Source organism: Equus quagga, chromosome 2 (genome assembly GCF_021613505.1).
Source record: "Equus quagga isolate Etosha38 chromosome 2, UCLA_HA_Equagga_1.0, whole genome shotgun sequence".
Taxonomy (NCBI): Eukaryota; Metazoa; Chordata; class Mammalia; order Perissodactyla; family Equidae; genus Equus; species Equus quagga.
In genome coordinates this window covers 39,134,768-39,158,073 of record NC_060268.1, presented here as the reverse complement: position 1 = coordinate 39,158,073, position 23,306 = coordinate 39,134,768, and the positions used below count along the sequence as shown (strand labels likewise).

At 50.9% G+C, this 23,306-nt stretch overlaps 2 protein-coding genes across 3 annotated transcripts in view; both read left to right on the top strand.

Annotated features, from left to right (window-relative positions):
* The window catches only part of EHD4 (EH domain containing 4), a 74,123-nt gene extending 52,422 nt beyond the window's left edge, over positions 1 to 21,701 (top strand). For both annotated transcript variants that reach the window (XM_046653042.1, XM_046653043.1), the window contains exons 4-6: positions 2,215 to 2,627; positions 11,799 to 11,963; positions 19,269 to 21,701. In XM_046653042.1, the coding sequence (XP_046508998.1) occupies positions 2,215 to 2,627; positions 11,799 to 11,963; positions 19,269 to 19,796 (1,106 nt within the window). In that variant the 3' untranslated portion in view covers positions 19,797 to 21,701. The remainder of the gene's footprint in view (positions 1 to 2,214; positions 2,628 to 11,798; positions 11,964 to 19,268) is intronic.
* SPTBN5 (spectrin beta, non-erythrocytic 5) overlaps positions 20,360 to 23,306 on the top strand; it is a 55,438-nt gene continuing 52,491 nt past the window's right edge. The window contains 1 exon segment of the mRNA XM_046652742.1: positions 20,360 to 20,498. Coding sequence (XP_046508698.1) covers positions 20,360 to 20,498 — 139 coding nt within the window.

The following is a 23,306-nucleotide window of genomic DNA, read 5'->3' as shown; positions in this document are numbered from 1 at the left end:
CCCCAGCCTGCTAACAAGCGGGGCCAGGGATTGTCTGCCACCGCTGCAGCTTTTTTTGACCCCGACAAAAGGAAGGGTGTTCAGCAAAATACAACTCATGCCCACTCCAGCGTACACCCCGGACACAGCATTTTCTTTAATCTGTTTCTGAACCTTCAGTTACCCGATTTTGATCCCAAAGGAGACCAAGTAAAGAGTGTTGGGTCAGAGAGAGAAGCCGACCATCCCTACTGGAAGAGCAAGGTCACATGCAGGTCCTTCTGCTGGGTGGTTCCACAGCATCTTCCTGGCTCCTGGAGAACAGTGCCAGCGTTCATCAGCTTAGGATCTGCTACCCGGCCTCTGGGCCTTCTGCCATGCGAGTCCGTCTCAATGACAGGCCCACTGACTGCTGCCTTGGGAGGCAGTTTGCTCTGGCCTCACAGGGCCAGAGCGCAGGGTAAAATCTTGACTCTGAATCGTTACACACCACTGTGTGACATGTTCAATAGGCCTCTGATTTTCCTCTGTTCTAAACTGGCTACTGACAGCGATGAAAATAAACTCTGGCCCGCATTCCGAGAACTACCTTTGTGCTCCTTATCCCCAGGGAATCAGGGCGTGCTACAGAGAGACAGAACAGAGAAGTGAGGAGCATGAGCTGGAGGTGTGCACACATGTGGGGAGGCTGAGTACCACGTCCGGGGCAGTGGTTCCCTCGGGGGAGGAGGCTGAGGAGGAGCTTGGGGAGGTGTACACGGGGACTTCAGCGCTTCTGAATGTCTTGTTTTCTTTATTTAGAATGTGTCTGAATCCACTTTGCTCGCCCAGCTATTCTCCTTGCTCCTGTTCTTCAAACTCATGGAAACTTTAGGCCACAGACCCCCTTATTTTTGCCTGATAGTTCGTTCTCCTCTAGACTCTTTCTCAGCCACATTCAACCCCCCACTCTCCCCATCCCCAGGGTCAACCAGCATCCAGAACTGGTGTTAACATTTTTGTATTTGTGCTGTGGTGTGTATCCATAGGCTGTTGAGTATTGCTTTGTTTTTTAACATTTTACATGAATGTTATCATACTGTACATAGCCCTTTGACTCTGATTTTTTACTCACCAGCTTTTTGGAGATTTGCCTGTGTTGGTGAGTGAAAAATCTAGTTCACCCTCACTGCTATATAGTATTTTCTTACATAAATAAACCAGACAAATTTTTAAAGGTATCTGAAGCAACAAGGCCAAGTGTCAAAATGTATTCACGTTACAAGGTGGGTGTATCAGCGTTCATTCTGTTATTCTCTAGACTTTTCTATGTGTTTGGAAGTTTTCAAAATCTAAGAAAAGACTGACTCCACAGCTGGTCAGACCGAGATTAAAAATAAACCTGTGGGACCGGCCTCCTCTTGTTTGCTTCATGGGACGCTACCTCCCCGGGGAAATTCCTGAAAGTCCTGGACCACAGGCTGACAGGGGTGTTTATTTAGCTGCACAATTTGGAGCATCCTGGGATGTGGCCAAAGCGAAATAAACAATTTGTTGTGGGCCTGGCCATTTTAAAAAAGAAATTGGCCACAGACCATTTGACAGAATGGCTGTGAGACATGTTTTAAATATTTACAACATACTTAAGATAAAAATAGTCCAAATGATAAATGTTGGTCACAGTTTCAGCCAGGCTGACCTTTGACCCCCTTAACACTCTTAAAAACTTGGGTTAAGAGAAGGCGATTCTTCTTTTGTTGTGCTTTCTGGACACCCCGTGGGACTCTGAACGGCCTCCAGGTTTTCTTCCTTGTCCATCTCTGGTACTTTCAGAAAAGTGAGACTTTGACAGAAGTAAGAGCTGTTGACCCATGGCCTGCAGTTTTGCAGAGCCATTGATCAGTTTTGCCATTGATCCGAAGGACTGTACTAGGTGAAGTAAGAGACTTATGAGGACGAAATGAAATTACAGATATGGAAGTGAGCAATGCCCAATCAGAGTGACCTTGAGCCCCTTTTTACTTCTATTTCTTCCCGTGGAAGGGCTCCCAGGATCCCCAGCATTAACTCGATACACCCAGCCCAGGGAGGCCCCGTTGGACATGATTTTCAGGTCCTGAGGCCTCCACTGCCTCCAGCATGGAGACGGGGCTCCCTCCCTGGCAGCTGCTGGAGAACCAGATGATGCCCAAGCCGTCCTGGTAAACACATCTCCACAGCACCTGCCTGCACTGACGTGCTCCTCTCTCCACCCAGGGTACGACTTCTGCCAGGTCCTGCAGTGGTTCGCTGAACGGGTTGACAGGATCATCTTGCTCTTCGATGCTCACAAACTGGACATCTCGGACGAGTTCTCGGAGGCCATCAAGGCCTTCCGGGGCCAGGACGACAAGATCCGCGTGGTGCTGAACAAGGCCGACCAGGTGGACACGCAGCAGCTGATGCGGGTCTACGGGGCCCTCATGTGGTCCCTGGGCAAGGTCATCAACACGCCCGAGGTGCTGCGCGTCTACATCGGCTCCTTCTGGGCGCAGCCCCTGCAGAACACTGACAATCGTCGGCTCTTCGAGGCCGAGGCCCAGGACCTCTTCAGGGACATCCAGAGCCTTCCTCAGAAGGCGGCAGTGCGCAAACTCAATGACCTCATCAAGCGAGCGAGGCTGGCCAAGGTAAGCCCGGAGACGCCCTGGGCGGCAGCCTGGTGCAGGGGACCCTTCCCACTCTCTCCTCCAAGGGAAGGTGGCGGTAGGCCAGGCTCCATTCCAGGAGCCTTAGGGAATGGAACATGGAACAGTGTCCGTGTTGAGATTTTGGCCCCTAGCTCTGTGATCTTGGGCAAAGGACTCAACCTTTTCATACCTGTTTTCTGATCTGTAAAATGGAGCTGGAAGAGCATGTCACACGGCGTTTGTAAGGAGCTGATGTGACAGGCCTTGCAAAGTGCTTGGCGATGCACCTGGTGCTCAGGGAGTGATCAGCGCGCTCGCTACCTGGAAGCTGCTATTCTGTTAGGTCAATGGGCACGTAACCAGCCAAATGGGAGAGACTAGTAGGGTACTGAGATGCCACCACCAGTCACCCTGTGCCTAATGCATAGATCCCCGTGTCACCGCATGGACCTGGAGGAGCCTGGGAGGAAGGCTGGCTCAGCCTACCTGCTGGGTGCGTTGGTTGGGGTTGCACCACATCCGCATTCTGGGTTGCGGCCTGTGAGCACGCCCGCTGTGGCTCCCTGCTCCCCCACCGCAGAGTTGAGACTTTCAGCCGCCCCACGAGTTTGCCCAAGAGGGGCCAAGGGTTGCCTGCTGCCCGCCCTCGAGCAGTCTAGTCAATTCTGTTACATCTCTGAAGAGAGAAAAGCGTGTGACTCCTCTAAGAAAAAGTATAAAAAAAAAATAGTTCTTTAAAAGCTATGTGTACATTTCATAAAATCATCTTCCTCTAATGCTGCGAGCACCTGCAGAGTTTATCTAGTCCCAGGGATCGTCGGAAGCACCCAGGAGCTTTAACCAATGTAAATTTCCAGGCCCTGCCCCAGAGCCTCTGATTCACATGTGTGGGGGCCTGTCCCTGTGTACACATGTGTGTGCATTGCATATGTGTGTGTATGTGTGTGTGTGTGGAAAGCTCCCCACATGATTCTCATGATCAGCCAAGTTTGGGAAGCAGAGGTCTGTCCTGACTCCCTAATTTTACAAAGACAAAATGAGTGAATTCTCCAGGGTCTCACCTAACCTGTTAGGGACAAAGCTAGGACTAAGAGACAGCCCTCCTGGCTCTCATTCCAGCCTTCTGCTTCGGCCTTGTCACTTCAGCTAAAACCAGTCCACAGGGCTGCCTCTCCACATCTGCTAGTACCCTGGTCAGGTCAGCTCACTTCCTCTTTGTCTGCTGGTGGCAGAGAACTCGTGTCCCTTCCCACATCCTCTTGCTGCACAGTGAGCAGCTTCTGATCTGGCCTTAGGGCCCAGCAGGCCTGCCACTACTTTGCCTCATTCAGGCGACAGTTTCTCAGCAGCCCTGGACAAAGGCCGGGGAGCCTAGTCTGGTGGAGGAGGTGGCGCCAAAGCCCCCTGTTACAGAATGTCGAGCTGTGTGCTGATTGAGGGGTGGACACTGTGCTCTGAGGAGGGGGCCTAGCCAGGGGAGGCAGGGAGGGCCTTGCTGAGGGTGACCGCCAGGCAGGTGACCAGCCTTCCATCACCTCCTCATTGCTCCTCCGTGGGCTCTGTCTTCATGCCAGTGTCCCCGCACAGCAGTGTCTCTCCTAGGTCCAAAGAGACCCATCTCTGGCTGCCGCGGCCTCCTGCGTAGTACCTCAGTCTGCTCTTTCCCCCTCTCCTCAACTTGCGTCCCAGCGCGGCCTCATGCACCCCTCCCGTCTCGCTCAGCCACGCTGTAGTCACTGGCGCCCCTGTGAGTCACTGCTCTTTATCCTTTCTGCCTGGCACAGGCTGCTTCCTTTCCGGAGCTAGAGCCACTTTTGTCCAGTTCTGCAAGGCAGCTGTGTTAACCAGTCTGTAGGTCCACGTATCTGCAGCTCTCCCAAAATGATTTCCCTCTCCTGCTTGTCTTGGGCCTCATGCCTGGTGGCAGGATGTCCGGGTTTGCCCACTCCATGCCCACTTTGGCCTGTGGTTTCTCTCTTCTCCCACTGGTATGGCTGGATTTAATCTTCAGGGTACACAGTACCCAACATTTTTTTTTATAACCAAGGCTGATAAATCATGTCATAGCCTTTGCAGATTTCAAGGGTTTTTTGAACAATTTTTTAAATGCCTGTGGGCATTTTTAATTTGCCACTCATTGCCGAGGGCCTAGTGACTCAAGACACAGCTGTGTTCAGTCATATAAATAAATGTAGAGCAGGGGGCTTACTGGGAGTGGCAAGACCGTGGGGCTTCCCTGCCATCCTGGAGCATGAGGCCCTGTGAAGGGGTAGCATGGCCTCTGTTCAGAGAGGCACAGAGTGCTGCTGTGTACGGACGCCGGGAATAATGCAGCCCTTGTGTAGAGGCGGGGGGCGGCCAACTTGCTGAGCTTACTTCTAGGAAAAAAGCTGGTCCTTTTTTCCTTCCTAAGAATAGTATCTGGCTTGTTCCTTTTCATAAAGGAAAATGTTTGAAGGACAGATGTTTCCAGCCTGAGCTGCTCCGTGCCAGTGTGCTCCTGGGGTACCACGACCCTGCGAGGGGGACAGGAAACAGTCTCGGGTGGACGAGATGCAGAACTCAGCACAATGGGCTCGGCCACTAACCGCTGCCGTCAGCTTACACCATCTGCAGTTCTGTGGCCATTTGTGAACTTGTCGTTGCTTCAAAGGAGAAGGAGTCACCTGAGTTTTTCTCTTTGCCGTATTTATAGTTCCTAAAAATGCTCTTTGATTTTGGTGTATAAAACTTCATTGCTCTTGATCCAGTTTTCCTTTTGTAAGCCAACCCTCACTGTTCCAGAAGCTCTGTGATTTCTATCACAGGTGTTATTTTGTCTGATCCTGTCAATAACTGTGAAAGTTGAGCATTTTCTTAATTTCTCACGGGAGGGAACTGAAGCTCAGAGAGGCGAAGTAACTTGCCCAAGGCTTCACAGCCTGTAAGTTGCAAAATATAGATTCAAACCCCAGTCAGTCTTGACTCCTTCATCCAGAAAGTGTTCCCCTGAAATCCAGAGTAGACGGTATCTGTCGCTCTTTGCTGTGTCCTTGCTTTCTGCATGAATCTGTCATTCTTTTTATTCCATAAAATTCTCCATCAACATAAACCCTACAGAGTGCAGAGGTTTATCGAGCTGACATTTTGAAAGCATGCAAAGGGTAAGTTTTCAGATGTCACCTAGGAGATGTCAGATCTGAGTTGGGGTGTGGAGTATGTCTATAAAACACCATAATCAGGCAGAATCCATGGACCATCTAGAAATAAAATAAGTTTGTCTTTAACGTCCTGCTGGGTTCTACTGTAATCAGACTCAAGGTGTCATGAAGATGACACTTTAATGATATGAAAAATGGCACCCTTGCCAAAGCTGTCTTGAAATTTAATGATTTCCATGCTTTTTCTGTTTACATGTTTTTTCACAACTCTCTCTTTCAAGGAACAGGAAACCTTTAGAGTGGGTTTGTGGTTAGCCCCAAAGATCACACCTTCTGATGTCCGTGAACATCCTTCTCTGAAGACTGTTCATAATCTAAGATGCCAGTCAAGGTTCATCTTATGATTCTTTAGTGTAAGCTATTTGAGGAAAGCCCAAAAAACAGTTTAGAAAATATAAGTTAGTTTTATTCAGCTATAATTAAAATAGCCAAATTAAAGAAACTCCGAGTAATAGTATTTTATGGGATAAGCTAAACAAAAGTAAAAAACAAGGCAAGTTCACCGTTGGACCTCAGCCTTTATAAACACGTTGCCCAAGGATAGGAAAGGTCCTCCCCATCTGGAGATTTTTTCCAACAAAAAATGAGTCAACATTTGAGGAAGGAACAACTAAAAATGAGGATGAAAAGGCGAGGTCAGTGATTTAGGGAGTTTACTATAGTTCTGTGGAGTTAGTTTCGTCTTCAAAGCATGTTCTCCTCTTAGTCACGTGTAACATGCAGAGCCCAGCCTTCCGCTCCATCTGCACTGCCAGTTCCTTCTATGGGGAAGCTAGGCATTTTGAGAATCACCAAATGGACCTGGGCTAAGCTGTGTTGAGAATCATTCTACAGTGGCTGATGATGACCCCTTTAATGCCTAGTCCACCATGGGGCTTTTAAAAGCAGCTCAGTCAGGGCCGACCCTGTGGCATAGTGGTTAAGTTTGCACACTCCGCTTCAGCGGCCTGGGGTTCACCAGTTCAGATCCCAGGCTCGGACCTACACACCACTCATCAAGCCATGCTGTGGCGGGTGTCCCACATATAAAATAGGGGAAGGCTGGCACAGATGTTAGCTCAGGGCCAAGCTTCCTCAGCCAAAAGAGGAGGATTGGCGGCAGATATTAGGGCTTATCTTTCTCAAAAAACAAACAAACAAAAACAGCTCAGTCAGCAGCCCCAAGCTGCTGTGAATGTGTGTCAGTGCTTGCGTCCGTGTAGGAAGCCTATCTCTTTGAAGGTCAGTGATTGGGTGGGCCACCTCAGTCCCCTAAGGTTCTTCAGGGTCACGTATGCTATTGGTGCTAGCTTTGTTTCCACAGAATAACAAACCCCTGCTTGAGTGGGAACCAACCAGCCGCTTTTCTCTGCCTCTCGCAGTCTCAAATTCTTACTACCACATGGGTTCATCTTTTGGGTCTTTAGTTTATGAACTGGATTTTTTATATCATCATAAACCCACTTTTAAAATATGCTGATCCCCTGATGTTAAATGCTCTATGCAAGTTTCCGGCTGAGCCTACAAAGACACAGGTCTCCCACAGGTCGTGGTAAGCTTGCAGATGAGGCTGCCCCCGGTGTAGAACTGTGTTTTCTCAGCCTGACTTTCCCCAAACTGCTCCCCAGTATCCAAATTCTGTGAGCATTTCCATTGCTACTGACCATGAGCACTGGAAGCTTCCAGCACTTGCTGCTGGGGGTTGCCCTCCAAGCCAGGGTGAGTTTATCCACTCTCATTCTGAGTACATGCTTCTCAGTCTTGAGTATGTATAAACACTTGTCTCTGGACACGATTAATGAGATTGTGGCAGAGTGTGCACATGAACTACAAATTTGTGTTCATTTACAGGGGAGGACATCTCTTTCTGCTCATTGAGTTACCAGCCCAGGGAAAAATTGACTTTCTGATCCATTTGATTTACTCCCAGCCCTCACCCTTGGATGAGTTGGGGCTTTTCCAGTTTTATACAAGGCAAAGGGCGAATTGGACAAGATAAGAATGTTCGAAAGCCTCCAGGGTTCAGTGTCATTCACTTGTGAAGGAAGCATGTGGGACCCTAATTCATCATATTACTATTCAAATATATAGAGTTTGTTAGTTATTCAGTGAGGACTAAGTAGCCACAAGCCTTCTCTGGTGTTACTACCCCTCCAGCTGTTGGCCTTTGACTATTAGTCAATGACATTTTTCACTCCTCCTGCTAGTAGACAAAGTGCAATCACATGCGTGATCTCTTTTGATTCTCCTAGTAACAAGCCTGTGAGGTGAGGGTGTGATTTCCAGTTCGAGGATGAGCAAGCTGAGGTGGGAATTAGATGACTCACGCAGCTCAGTGAGTGGACGGTGGTGGCAGGGCCTGACCCTGACCTTCCACACTAGGTCTCGTCCTGCCTCTCCCGCTCCCTTTTCTCCTCTCTTCTCCTTCCTATTCCTTTTCTCCATTAGTTTTCTCTCATTATAAGAACAAAAGTTCTCACACTGTTTCCACCTCCTTCCCTGGAGACATCGCCAGGTCTGGCCCCACTCCTGCATTTATTTGGAGAGGCGTCTTCAACACATTAGGGCAGGAGTGAGCTTTTGAAGTTGACTGGGAATTTCAGCCATCCAGGCCGTCCCCAGTGTTTACCAAGAGTCCTTAGGAAATTATGAGGTGCCGTCCTGCCAGAAGATTGCAGCCTACCCACATCCTGTGTGGCATTCATGATGGTGTGTGCCATGGCGTGTCTGTTTCGTGTATGGGGAGGGGAGAGCAAATCACCTCTCCAAAGCTCCCCTGGGAGTTAGGAACAGTCAGAAGCCAGACGTCGGAGTTTCCCACACTGTTGTGCCATAGGACACAGTGCATTTTGAATTCCAGATTTTCAACAGCTTCAGTAAGATTTTTAATTCATACCCGCAGAAAGCAATTAATTCTATAAGGACAGTTAAATGTTAGTGCCAGCTCTGCATCTCCACACTAGCTGTGTGACCTTGAGTAGGTCATCTGAATTTCCTAGAACCTGGAGTTCAGTCAGATATATGGGGTTCCTTCCAGATTTAATGCTCCATGATCCTGAGGATGATAATTTACCTTGTAACTTGATAGACTTCTTAGGGACAAGGCCCATGCATAGAACCTGACCCCAGATTACTGTCTTAGGATGCCCAGGGAAGGGCAGGAGGTGGGTGGCCATGCAGAGGCAGTACAACTGGAGACTTCCACAGATCAGGCCAATGGAACTTCCTGGACGTGGAGGTGGAGGCTGAGAGTAGCCTGCAGCATGAGTAGGTCACTTGAGGGTCATGACTCAGGTAGTGCCAGGCAGGTGGGAGGAGGAGGGAGTTGAGCCTGGCACAAGAACTGCGCCGGTCATGGCAGGGCACTGGAGGCCTGGTGTCCAGGGGCGGCCCATTAACCTGCAGCCTCAGTCATCAGCCAGCGCACACCACAAGGGCTGAGATGAGGGAGCAGGTGCCAGGCGGTGGTGGAGAGCTGTGGCAGGTGCACACCCCTGCACTTTAGCGCAGCTAAAGCAGGCTTCTGGGCCCCAGGCAGTGCTCAGTGCTCAGGAAGAGGGTGCCAGTCCTAGGGGGGCTGGGAGCTGGGTGGGGAGTCAGCCTTCCCTGAGCAGGGACCTGGCAGCCCTGCAGTACCACTCTAGTAGGTGGTGAGGGGTCATGGGGAACCCTGCTGCCCCCGGCCTGAGCTGGGAGGTGAGGAAGGGTGGGGGCGCTCACAGTAAGAAACCTTTGCAGCTGGGAGACTGAGCAGCTATGGGACTTCCCGCTTCAGTTGGGGCTGGCTCCAGGGCAGGGCAGGCCTGAGCATGGAAGGGAGAGGTACCCCCAGGCCCAGTCCAGAGGTTCCAGGAGGGCCGAGCCAAGGAGATGACGCAAGGACAGCCGATGAGCAACTGGTTCTCCCTGGTATACGCAGCTGCTCCAAGTCCTTCATCTCTGCACAAGGCCCTCCCCCAGCCAGGTGTTCACTCTCCGAGGCAAGTCAGTCGTCAATCTCACCACTTATTCCTCATATCTTCAAGAATGCAGTTAAAGCCCATCCCTCTAAATAAAAGATTCCCAAACTTTGGGTTTCTCCAGCTGTCTCAAAGAATTGTGTAAATATTTTAAGTTGTTTCAATTTGAAAAATAAGGAAATAAACAAGTTTACTAGTGACAGAAGTGTTTAGAAGCATCTCTCCCAATCTATACTTGTAGCAACAGCTACGATGTGTGCTCATGTTGACATGTCCTTTATCCAGATGGAGAGGGTAGCAGTGTCTGGTCCGATCATGCCAGCATTTGCATTGTGCACCTATTTTAGTTTCAGATCTTAGCACAGTGTTTTTGGCTGTGCCCGGTGGGTATCCATACCAGAGGCCCTCCGCTGAGCTATGGAAGGTGTCTGCTTACCCCTTTATTTAATTTCCATTCTCCCACAAGATTACAGTAGAAGTCTGTTTTCTTTAATAGGATTTTCCATAGCCACACAGTCATTTTCTTTTTGTAATCACTGCTCTGTTTTTCGTCCTTTCTTGTTTTAGTTATTTTCTTGACTTCTCAATTACTCTGTAGGATTCGAGATAGACAAAGAGCACTTTTGTAATGAACATGTCTTAATGTCCTAAAGTTGGAAATCCGCAGAAGAGTGGAGATTTAGGGACGGGGTGACGCAGACCAAGCAGAGCCCTCCCAGTGGGATTCACCACCCCTCGGGAACAGTCCCGGGCCTTCCACCCCCAGGCGATCAGGGTTTCCGGGGCTTCCCCCCCTCGCGCACTGGGGGTCCCTCTCCCACAGGGAGCTTCTGCTGAGCAGCCTGGTCCCAGGCAGCTGGTCTTACGCAGAAATGACTTTAGTGCCACCTGTAGCGATCTCGGGGTCTAAACTGTCCACAGGGACATTATGGCAATTCTCATCTCACTGTTCATTGGGCACAGATTTCTGCAGATCAGCTGTTTACGTCAGCCCTAAGTTTCGTTTCTTGGTGTTCCCAGGCACCGACCCTGGTGAAACTTTCCTTTAGGTCTTCTGGTTAATCAGCAGAACTAAGACTGCTCCCGCCCAGCCCACCACCCCTCCCGCCCCCCCCCAACCCCCCCCCACCATACTGCTCCTCTCTACACAGACATGGAATGGCCACTCAGAGGCACAACTGAGCACAGCCATGGAACTTCCCCAAGTCAGTTGCCCTTCCTTGGGGATGCATTTTAGGACAAGGTTACAAGGGAAATTCTCTCTGCAACCCTACCTCACCCCACCCCGTCCCCAGCCAAGCATCACCAGCCTACCTGGAAAGCAGGGAGCTCTGGGCATTATTCTGGCCTCTCCAGTCTCCCAGAACTGTCACTAGTACAATGTTAGGTTAGCAAAGCTGTTCTAAATCCTCCATTGGCTCCTAGCACCCACCAAGCAGAGTCTAAATGCAGCCCATCTTCCCCACCTTCTAAGCCTGCATTGCAGCCACGTACATGACGCTGCCCTCAGTGTGTTACCTCCATCTGTGTTCTTCCCTCCCCTGGGCTGCCACATCCCTCCCCTCACCCACACATCCTACCTGTTCTTCAAGGCCCGACTCAGATGTCACCTCTCCTCTAGATTCATCCTCCCATAGCTCTGATCACATGCCACCTCCCAACGTCTTTTTCTGGCTCCTCCTCCTGGCCCTTAGTGATGGGGTTTTCTCTGCTCACTTTCCCTGGGTGGTCTCATTCATTCGTGGCTCTGGCCACCACCTCTACTCCAGGTCCCCCTGGAGCTCTGGGCCTGCGTTCCAGACACCCTGAGACAGCTCACCTCACTGTCCCTCACATCCTTCACGTCCTACATGCCCAAAATCAGGCTTGTAATTTTTCCTCATCCTCTCCTCGAATCCTCACCCTCCTCCTGTCCTGAGGACCATGGCTCTGTGGGGTGCCTGTTATGTGTTATGATGCATATGGGAAGCCATCTTGTTTGTCCCTCTGGTGCAGTTCTAAATGGCATGTCTCACTGACATATACCCCTTCAGGTACATGCCTACATCATCAGCTACCTGAAGAAGGAGATGCCCAGCGTATTTGGAAAGGAAAACAAGAAGAGAGAGCTCATCAGCAGGTTGCCAGAAATCTACATCCAGCTGCAGCGGGAGTACCAGATTTCCGCCGGGGACTTCCCCGAGGTCAAGGCCATGCAGGTACTGGGAGCCCATTACAATGTCAGGGAAGGGGGGCGGAGAGGCACTGCCACCCTGTCCGGCTGGTTGCTGGGTCCACTTGAGGGTTCCATGGTTTAGGATGGAGACCGCAATGAATTCATCTTCCCAATGCTGATCCGTGATCATAGGCTCCTGTGAATAAAGGAGAAATTGCCTGCCTCCCAAAACATTTAAGCAAAAAGGGACACATTTCCAGAAGTAGATTAAGCTTGTTACCAAACCTGAAGTGAGTTTGCTCACCCATTGCTCAGCAAGCCAATCTCTGACACCGGGGGTCCTGGAAGAAAGTAGGAACTTTATTTCTGCACAGCGCTGAGCAAGGAGAGAGGGTGGCTAATGCTGAAATCCCAAACTCCCCAAAAAGCTAAAAGGAAGGGTTTTTATTTGGGGCTTTAGTAGGGGAGGGGAAGCGTATGGCCTTGCTGGTCAGAGCTTTCCCACCAGCCTGTCTTTGGCCTTGAGACACTTGCAGAGAAGTGGGAGCTCATGACCTTGCTGGTCAGCCGCTTTCCCACCAGCCCGTATCTCTTTGCGGGAGGAGATAGTCCAGGTGCTTGTCCTTGGCGGTGTCTGTCTCCATGGAGGATAGTGGATTCTGGAGCCAGGAAGCCAGAGAGTAAGCAGGGAATGAGTGTTTTGGTTTTAACCCCATATATGCTGAGTTTAATGTGGGGAAACTGATATCAGGGTCAATATCAAGCTCACATGAAAAAGTCAGATGAGCAGCCCTCTCAGACTATGTTCAAGGTTGATTTGACGTTGAGGCGACACCTGTTTTGCAGAATCCCGGAACCTTAAGGGAATTAGAGCTGAGAGGGACCTTGAAGGTCACCTCAGGCGGTCTCCTCAAGCCAGCCCTGCCCAGCGCTGCCAAGCGCTGTGGGATTATGTGCTCAGGCAGCATTGCTGCTGCAGGCTCAGGGGCCCAGACAGAGGGATGGGGGTTTGTGGACATGGCTGGACTTTGCCGGACACAGCAAGCTGTGCTCACTGAGGATTTTGCTTAGAGGTCAGCATTGGGCAGCCTTTGGCCTGATTTCAGGGTCTCCCTGAGCTGTGTCGGGCAGCCTCAGATGAGCCCGATTGGGTGCTGCATTCAGCTGCTTTGGCCTGACCAGGGTGTCCACCCCGCTACAGTGGTGTTAGATGCCCATAGCCATACTGACCATGTCTTCCCGAGCGAGGCCATTCCACCTGGCTCCTTCCAGGGCCAGACTGACCACTTTCTTGTCCAGTGCAAGAAGCCAGCTGCACTGGAGGCCACAGTCCTCTCTGGAAAGCAGGCAACATCAACTCAGATGCCTGCAGCCAGCAGCTGGTAACGTGAACAGGCAGGCCACGCGAAGAGAAACCATGCCGCCCTCTCTGACCACCTTATTCTCTGACCTGTGATAGAGATGTGGGTTCCAATAGTCTCTTCCAGGAAGAAAACAATTCTGCGAGTGCAATGGGAACTTGTGGGGGCAGACGGCGGGGGTGGGGTGCAGACAGGGGAGGGCAGGCCCCACCTCGGAGAGAAGTCCTGCCCTGTCAGTGGCCGCTGCCCTTTGGGACCGTGGGCCTGAATGGTTCCCCAGAAGCTGGAAATCTGGATTTGTACGTAAAGTCACCTGGTTTTCAAATTTTGGCTCAGACTTCCAAAGAATACTATGTAGGCTGGACCAAGCAGGCCTGCAGCCTGGCTGCACCCTGGAGATGGGTGACGGCCTTCTGCTTTGAGCCCCAGAGAGAGACGGCACTGAACGGAGAGTTCAACTTAAAATACGCAGCTGGGAGGCCGGGCCTGTGAGCTGCCTGCCTGCCTCAGGAGGGGAGAGGAGGAGGAGGAGGAGGAGGAAGAAGGGTCAAGCAGTGGAGGCAAGGATCGAGCGGCTGCAGGAGGGGAAGCTTCCATCCTGAGGGTGTTGTTAATGTAAGCCTTATGGAAAGGAGACACTCAGACAGGAGTGGGTTACACTTACCATCTTGATGGCAGGGCTCAGGGTGCCTGCATCTGGGATGTATGATCTGGTCAAATGCGATTTAATTGGCTTCAAAATAAATACAGAAACATCTTTTTCTTCTAGAAATAGGTATTCGCATCCTCAGAGAATGAATCGGGGTTTTTATTGTAGTCACGAGACAGTGCGTTTGCAGGCTCCTGGGGCCTCTTGGAGTGGCCTTCCTGAGCAGGCTCCACTTTCACACCCTCGGTTGTGGCCTGCACCCCATGACCAAACTGAAAGACAACTGTTTCCTTGCATCCTTCAGATATTTTTGAAGGGAAATGGGTTTCTCGACTGAAATGAAAGCTATGAATAAATACACAATGCACACTAGGGCCTAATGGGGCTTCTGTGGCTCATTAGCCTAAAGAGGCTACCACGGTGACCCGTCCACAAAGAGATGGGGCTCCCGAGAACTGAGGCACCACCTAGCCCATCAGGGGGCCACTGCACCCTCCCTTTCAGGGCTTCACTGGCCCGTCCCCAGGTGAACCCCATAACATAGGGAGCCAACTCTGCGACCAGAGCTGCTCGTGGCCACGTTAGCCTCCGCCTGGCTGGGTCAGAGGACATCCAGGCCTCTCAGAGCTGGGACAGAGGGTCAGTCCCTGGGGAAGAAAACAAGGAAGCTGTGTGCCCCCTCACCTCAGGTGCAGCCACGGCCTGTTTAGCTGGACGATACAGGAAGGGCCCAAACCTTCACTGAGAACCCTGTGGGTCAGGCCCCACCCCTGGTGCCTCAGCACCTTCACAGACCCCTGAGCACCCTAGGGCTGGGACCGAGGAGTCCCACCTGACAGGTGGCCCATGGCCCTGTATTCATTTATTCATTCATCTAAGAAATATCAATTAATCCTTCTATGGCCAGGCACTGTTCTAGGCCCCTGGAAGAAGTCCATGAGCAAAAATGAACCAATAACAAAAATAAAAACCCTTGGCCCTGTGGAGCATCCATTTGGGGTCACGGTCTCTGCCACTATGGCTGTGGCTGGCAGTGAAGTTTTGGCAGCAAAGCCCCTTGTTGGGACGTGTGCTCCATGTTATGACACAGCACTGTTGTGCTTTAGTGTAATTAATTAATTAACGTATTCAGTGTCTACTATTTAGTGTCTCTCTCCTGTTTTAGGCTGTGGTTCCATGAGACCGGTGACTCAGGTCCTGTTCACGGCCGTATCCCCAGCACCTGGGGTGTCGCAGGTGCTCAATAAGGAGGCATTAGCGAGTTAATTAATAAGCGAGTGTATGTTTGTACCGTAGCAGGCTCTAGGCAGTGAGTTTCTGAGACCCTGACCCAGCCCTGACTCCCACAGGGCTTATTGACCAGCGGTTTCCCGAGCAGACCCCTGGAAGCTGGAAGAGGATTCTTCCTTGGGAAGCCGGCCAAGCCCTGATCACACCACCCCAGTCCCTCAGGGAATGCCCGCTTAACATGGCAGGCCTGGAGCCTGGAGGGCTGCTTACTGGCATCTGATGCTTCAGGCTGGTTTTCTGTCACCCGGGAAGCTTTGGGGGGATCATGGTGTGGGTCAGGGCCTCTGTCATCCCTGAGTCCGATGAACATCTGACATCCCCTCCAACACAGGCCTTCAACCTCCTATCGACTGTGTCTGGGACAGCCGTGGGGGCATATGCTTAGCGATGACTTTATTATGATCTTTGTACATCTCAGGGTCACTCGGAGAGCTCACTGATGCCAGCCTTAAGTCTCTCTCTTGCTGTGCTCTCGTGGACCAAGGTGACCAGGGCACCTCTTAGCCACAGCAATCAGCCAGGTGTCTTTTGAAGGCTTTTGGCTGGTGCAGGGAGAGGCCCACAACCTGCTGGTGAATCTGCCTGCGCCTGCCCTGCACGCTCTGGGGAGGGAATCTAATTTACTGCACGGATGTGTCTGTACTGGAGATTGAGGCGAGCCCTGGCGAGGCCACCTTGATTGCTGACTTAGGTGTCCTGCTCGGACAATTTGGCCCCCACAGCTGATGAGTTGGCAGCTTTTCAACAGCAGAGGGCAGCAGAGCCATCCCCATCTGCTCAAACCCTCCCGTGGATTTGAAACTACTTCTGGAGAATGTTGGCAGTAAGTGGGCAAGGGACAGCCCCGGGCGGCTGGGCTGGAGGCTGTGGTGAAGGAGCAGTTCCAGAATCTGGGGCTTGGTGGCTCTGACGGATATAATTGCTGACGGGAAATCTTTAAATTCCCCAGTGAGTATTCATCAAGTATTCATTCAATAAGACTTCTGTTCTGGAGTCACCCTGTGAGGGGCAGGGATGGCAGTGGTTTACCTTGTATCCCATACTCCCTGTGAGCCCTTGGGAGGCGGGTACCCCAGGGATCAGAGTGTAGGGCTTATTTCCCAAGTGCCTCTGGGGCGGGAATGGCTCTGCTCCTTCCTGTCCACCCCTACAAATATGTGCCCATTTCCTCTTGCCAGTTTTCCAGAGGTTTGCAGTCTGAAGCCACGTCCCCTGCACAGGGTGGAAAGTTTGGGTGGGCACCGCCCTCATTCATCCACTTGGCCAGACACAGGGGCCCTGTGTGTGCTCAGAGCTCGGGCTCCTTCATGAGGAAATAGGGTAGGTGTTCATGCACCCAGGGGAATCCAGACTTGTTTACCCCAACAGCACTCGGATTTTTGTGTAGGCTGCCTGCCCTCCGCCTCCTGAGCTTTCTCTTCTCAGTTCCCTTAGCTGACTGAGATGTTGGCAGCAGGAGCCCAAAGTGTTGGCAGCATTGTTTGGTGCTGATGTTGGGGGGATGTGCAGGAGACTGTGGTCTGTGAGTGAGGATGGAAGACACACAAACCGGAATGCATTTGAGAAACCAGGCCTGCGCTACCCGAGCCGTCCGAGCTGAGTGCGAGCTGCATGCTGGGTGTTGGCCCAGCCCAGCGTGGTTTGACAGCCGCAGAGTTTCCTACTGAGAAGAGTGTTGGAGGTGCCTCTCTAGAGAGATGTCAGGCTGGTTAGCTTTCAGCTCTGTCCCCTCCACCATTTAAAGCTCAGGGCTCCACTTCTAAATAATAGCACAGAACATCTGCCCTGCCAGTACACCCTAGAGACCACAATTTTGATTCTCTGTTGAGAACAAGCTAAGTGTCCAACTACATGGGACAGAGTAAATAGAGTGCAGTACTATGTAGCTATCAAAAATAAGGCTGTATAAAAATTAATGTGACAGAAAGATATACCTTATTTCTTAAAAATGCAAGTTATTAAACAATGTGGCCTTATTTCAGTTAAAGTGTGTGTGTGTTTATAAAAATAGCTAGAGGGGCCAGCCTAGTGGTGCAGCAGTTAAGTGCACACATTCCACTTCATTGGCCTGGGGTTCGCTGGTTCGGATCCCGGGTGTGGACATGGCACGGCTTGGCGAGCCATGCTGTGGTAGGCGTCCCACATGTAAAGTAGAGGAAGATGGGCACAGAAGTTAGCTCAGGGCCAGTCTTCCTCAGCAAAAAGAGGAGGCTTGGCAGCAGATGTTAGCTCAGGGCTAATCTTCCTCAAAAAAAAAAAAAATGCTAGAAATGTATGCCAAAAAATGTCAGCAGAGGTTATTGCTAGGTGAGGGTATTACAAGTGATTTAAGATTTTTATTTTTGTTTACCACTTTTTTCCCAGATTTTTACAATAAAAGTGTGATATTTATGGCAGCATAAAGTTTTCTTTTTTCCCAACTGCCTGTCGCATTACTTCTGTCCAAAACAGTCAGGTCTGAGGGATATATGAAACCTCTTTTCCTCGACCCTCCCTGAGACATCTCCAGGAAATTGCAAGCCTGGCTGGCCCCTCCCTGGCCATCTAGGATTGTCCGAACAGAAATATACTTCACAGAGAGTCCATGTAAAAACTGCTACACCTGGAATTTTCTGCATTTATTTGGCAAAACTGCTGTTGAAGACATTTTTCAATGAGGCCCTGCTTAAAGAGCCCCAGGTGACCCCCACAATTCAGGGCCAGAGAAAGCTTGTCTCTCGCGATGACCAGGTGGTTTCTCCCTCAGACAGCGAGGGGTATGACCGCCAGGGGCCCCAGCAGGGACAGCTGAGGAGCAGTGGCTTTTCTCACCTGAGTAGTCTGATGTGAGGAGTCACTCCTTCTTGCTTTTAATTACTTGGCTTTTCCTTTTCTCCTGACTTTCTTCTATTTCATGTTATTTTTTCACTGTAAGCTAAGTCAAGCCCTTTTTGAAGGTAGACAGGAACTAAAAAACTAGAAAGTCCTTCCTCTATTATGACATAACCTCCCTGAGGGCAGAGGCCACGGCTTTTCTTGTTTATATCCCCAAGCCCCAGAACAGGGCCTGGCACAAAACAAATGACCAATAAATGTTGGGTGGATGGATGGATGAAGATGGATGGACGAAGGATGGCTAGATGGATGGATGGCTAGATGGATGACTATATGGATGGATGAAAGATGCATGGATGAGTAACCAAGGAGAACCAACGTAGGAAGGACTGTTTCCACAGAGCCTCTGTGGCCTCTACAGTTGGCTCCTGTCCCAACCAGGCTATTGCTGTGTCTCCTGGAGCCATCTTCCAAGCCTGAGGTCCTGCAGCCCTATCTGCCAACGGGCCAGGTCTCCTGGGAGGTGGAGCCAAGACCTGCCTGGACCTGGCTAGTGACACAGCCCTATTGGCTGGATTTATACTCGCTCTCCCCATTCCTACTCCTCTCCCCCTTACCAGTTTCAATTTTTACTTATTTGTACCCTAAACTACATTTTTTTAACTGATCCCAAAACAATGTCCTTCAATAATTGTTTTACCTAGGTAAGTCCCTCTGTCACAGCTTCACGTTACGGCACAAAGAGCACTAGTCAAGGGCAGGTTACATGGTCTCTAGTCTTGACTCCACCAGGACGCCTCATGTGCTTTCTGTAAAACGGGGTTATTAGTACCTGCCCTTCCTTATTCCTATCATTGTTGTGAAGATCAACTGAAATATGTTGTAAAATCACCTTAAAAGATAAAATACTAAATCTCTAGAGCTCTAAAAAAAGGCAGGATGAAGGCAGCTGTCTCCAAGCCCTAGAGGATTGCTGCCCCTCATGCTGCCGCCAGCAGAGATCAGCTCCTGGAGGAAAACGTTGCATCCCAGGTGTCTTGTTTCTGGTCCCAAAAGCCACTCCTGTATCTGGCGAGTTTGGATGTGGAGACCCCACTAAAGAGGGAGCTCTGGGACAGCCCAGGGTCTGAGATGTCCCCTTTAAGGGAGAATTCATCTCCGTCCAGCTATCCCTCTCTCTGTTCACTTCCCGACAGGAGGGCCTTGACCAAGTCTGTGGTCTCTCCTTTTGCAGGAACAGCTTGAGAACTACGACTTCACCAAATTCCACTCGCTGAAGCCCAAGCTGATCGAGGCCGTGGACAACATGCTGAGCAACAAGATCTCGTCCCTGATGAGCCTCATCAGCCAGGAGGAGATGAGCATGCCCACGCAGCTCGTGCAGGGCGGTGCCTTCGACGGCACCGCCGAGGGCCCCTTCAACCAAGGCTACGGGGAGGGCGCCAAGGAGGGCGCCGACGAGGAGGAGTGGGTGGTGGCCAAAGACAAGCCCATCTACGACGAGCTCTTCTACACCCTGTCGCCCATCAATGGCAAGATATCGGGCGTCAACGCCAAGAAGGAGATGGTGACCTCCAAGCTGCCCAACAGCGTCCTGGGCAAGATCTGGAAGCTGGCCGACTGTGACTGTGATGGCATGCTGGACGAGGAGGAGTTCGCACTGGCCAAGCACCTCATCAAGATCAAGCTCGACGGCTACGAGCTGCCCAACAGCCTGCCCCCCCACCTCGTGCCTCCCTCTCACAGGAAGTCCCTGCCCTGAGGGGCAGGCCGCACACGGGGTGGGGGGTGGGAAGTGGGGGACCTGGGCCTGAGGCCCACACTGCCATTGACTCACTGAGTGACCCTGGGCAAGGCACTGCCCTCTCTGTGCCTCCGTTTCCCCATCTGTAGAATGGGGAGGGCAGACACTGGACACTAGATGAGGTCCTTTCACCTCTAAAATTTCCTGAGTTTCTATTATAATATTGGAGAGAGGGGCTGGATAAGGAGATTGAAGGGTTGAGAAGAAAGAGAAATTAACCAAAGAGTACTGAGATGTCCGGGGAGGTGCAGATGGGGAGGTGGGCTTTGTGGAATCCCAGAGCCACGGGGAGCGAGCTGGGGGCTCTGCTGGGGCAGCCGAGGCTGCTGGGCTTCCCTGGACCACTCATCATCGTGAACCTCTCTGTCCCTCAGAGGGCACTGGGAGGGAGCAAAGATGATCTTATTTGTTTCCTGCTATAGTCAGAGTGGAAAAAAACAGAGCAGAGAGGGTTTCTGTTCTGTCCAAACTCTGCCAAAGAGAAGGAGACTGCTGCCCCAGGTTTGAAAGGAGGAGGCGCGATGTCTGGGTGCCCCCCGTCCCTTCTGCAGCCTCGAGCAGAACACGCCGCCCAGCCAGCAACAGCCACTGTCCCAGCACCCCCTGACCAGCCCTCCCAGGGCCCCCTGACCCGGGCCCGCCCAGCAAAGTTGTATGCGGGTAGGAATTTGGAACTCACAGCCTTTATTAACCCCTGGCAAGATTTCTAGTATTCAAGTCATGTTGAAGTCTGAAGATTAGCTTTTCTTACTGGCCTGTCCAATATTATGTAGCAACGTCTATGTATCATACTTAATGACAGTAAGGAGAAGACGTGGCTCTCCTCAGGCCTCAGTTAGTGCACTTCCCTGTCCCTAGGTCTCCTTGGTTGACGGCAGGATTTAAATTAAGCAAAAACACGTCTTGGTGCGTGCTGTGTCCTGGGCCTGTGGACACAAAGGGGAAAGAGAGGCCAGCCTGCCCCGGGCTGTCAGGTAGAAAACATCAGTCTACAAGCATTAGACACTATTTTTATAAAAAATAGGCATTTTTATTATGTCCAGTTTTTTTCTTACATAAAAGCCTTTATACAGAAACGGGATAGACTATTTCATATAAAACCTTTTCTTCAAAAGGCTGTGCGGTTGGTATCATGAATGCCCATCACAAGGCAGGATTTGGGGACGTACCTGGACACTGGCTCCTGAGGGAGGGTCTTCCCCCATGTAAACCTCTCTGGACTGCTCGCTCAAGTGCCTGGGTCTAGTGGAGGGGCTGATGGTCACTGCCACCCTCCCTGATGTGTGGGCTCCAGCTTGGGGATGCACATGCCTTTCACCAGTATTTATGCAATAAAAGACAAAAGGATGACAGCTGATGGCATGGGGCCCTGCGGCATCAGAAATGAATGAAACCAGAACAGGTCCACCTGGGCCTTCCAAAACTACATATTTTTTTTTTCTGATGTCCCCTGTGACATCAGGGTCAGAAGTGCAGACTTAGGGAAGATTTTTCTTTTAGAGAAGCAGTTATCCAGATGCCAGCCCTCACCCTCCCAAGCTCACTTTCTAAGTCATTTTAAGAGAAGTAAATGCATAATATGGTTTTTAATCTTAATAAGCACTTTTAAATTAATTAGACACATAGAAAAAAGACGTTTGTAATTCCAGTACTGTAATATGAGCAGATAGTTCTGTGAACGCCTGATGACTGCACAGTGAAGTCCACCACAGGGCAAACAGAGAAGAGAGTTCATTTGTCCAAAGGTTTAGAGATGCCAAGGTAGCTGGTTTTCCATTCAGAATTATCTTGTTCCCTTAACTCAATAGTCATTTATAAACATCAATTGTCATATATAAAGATAAATATATACACATAAGTATATCACATGAGTATGTATTTTTGACGCTTGTCAACGTGTGTCTATGTAGATATGGCCAAGTTTTGTCTACGTAGAGATGTAGGAAAGCTGTCTTAGAGGGCCAGCAGACTGTTTCTGGTTTCTACGTGGAAGGAAACTTCTCATGGTGTGACCCCTACCCCCATGCCCTCAGGTGGGAGAATGTCTGGCAGCTGAATCCTTTCCCTGCTGGGGGGAAGAAAAAAAAGTCATGTGTCCATTTTTCTTAATTTCTTCTCTTACGACATGAAGTCATTCATCATGAAAAGTTGATTGGAAAGAAAAACGCTAGAAAATATTATGAGGGATGGCGGCCAAGTGAGGACCCGTATCTTCCCAGGACCCACACAGAGTTCCTTGGGTCTGTGTCCATAGCACCCCCATCTTGTCCCCCCGCAGTGGGGTGGCCGAGCCCTCTCGGAGCTGTTCCCCTTGACCGGCCATGTTGCCCCTTACACCCCAATTTTCAAAGTGCCCTTCCCCAGAGTGTTTACGGATGGGCAGGAGGGTGGAAGTAGATGAACTCTAGCTCTGTGAAACTATCTTCATGCTCTCCATGGTTCCACAGGAGAAAAGCTAAGGATCTTGAATCTATTTTCTACACGGCACATGTATGGCATGACACAAACTTCTGCAGCCTTGAGTTTAGGGGAGAAAAATGAAAACTTCAGCCTACTTCTCCCAGAGTCGTCTTCCTAGTTGTCAGCCTGGTAATGAGGCCCTCTTGAACCTACCTGTAAGGAAATGTCGCCCTAAGACCTGCCGAAGCCCTAGCTCCAGGGTCCCACGCAGCTGTCCAGCCTGCCTCGGCCTCATGCCCCAGCCCGGCCTGGGATGTGGACTCTTTCCTTGCTGCACGCTTGCATGGCCCAGGACGGGGTCACTCTTCCATGGGGAGGCCGTTCATTCAGTTGGCTCTCGCTTCTTCAGGGCGGGGCTGGGTTCTCTTTGGGACATGTTACGCAGCAATAGCATCTTTGGATTTGGGGCAATGTTCCTCCCACAGGATGGTGGGCTGGAGGAGCTGGATTCTGTGTCATGGGACTCAGTGTCCAGGTGGGCCAGAGAGCATGCAAGGAGAAGCAAAATGCCTCCTGCTCTCCCCTAACACTGCCCCCCCCCCCCATTACCAGCCTGCAGGAGAGGCCTCGGCAAAGCCCTGGCCCCACTGCCCTGACCACAGCCCTTTCTGCTGTCCGCTGGGTCTCCTAAGGAGCCCCGCCCACCACACCGGGAAAGTCTTATACTGGAGTCCAGCGCCCAGGGTGGGGTTTCACCACCAGAGTCATGGCCTGACAGCCCCAGGTGGACCTGTCCACTTTGCACCTTACATTCTGTCATAATGCCCTCGGCACCTTGCCTTGAAGATGGGGAGAGCGTTTCGCAGAGGCACTGTTGATTTCCTCCAGGGAGTGTGGCAGAAGAACATTCTTAGGACAGATAACCACTGAGTTTATTCAGATAAACGTGGGTCTAATTTCAGAGTGTATCAGGTTACATGTCAATTAGCCGATGCGGTTAATACACAGTGCTTCTATTTTTTTGTAATCTTGTTTAGAAGTGTCAAACAAACAGGATGCAGTCTACTG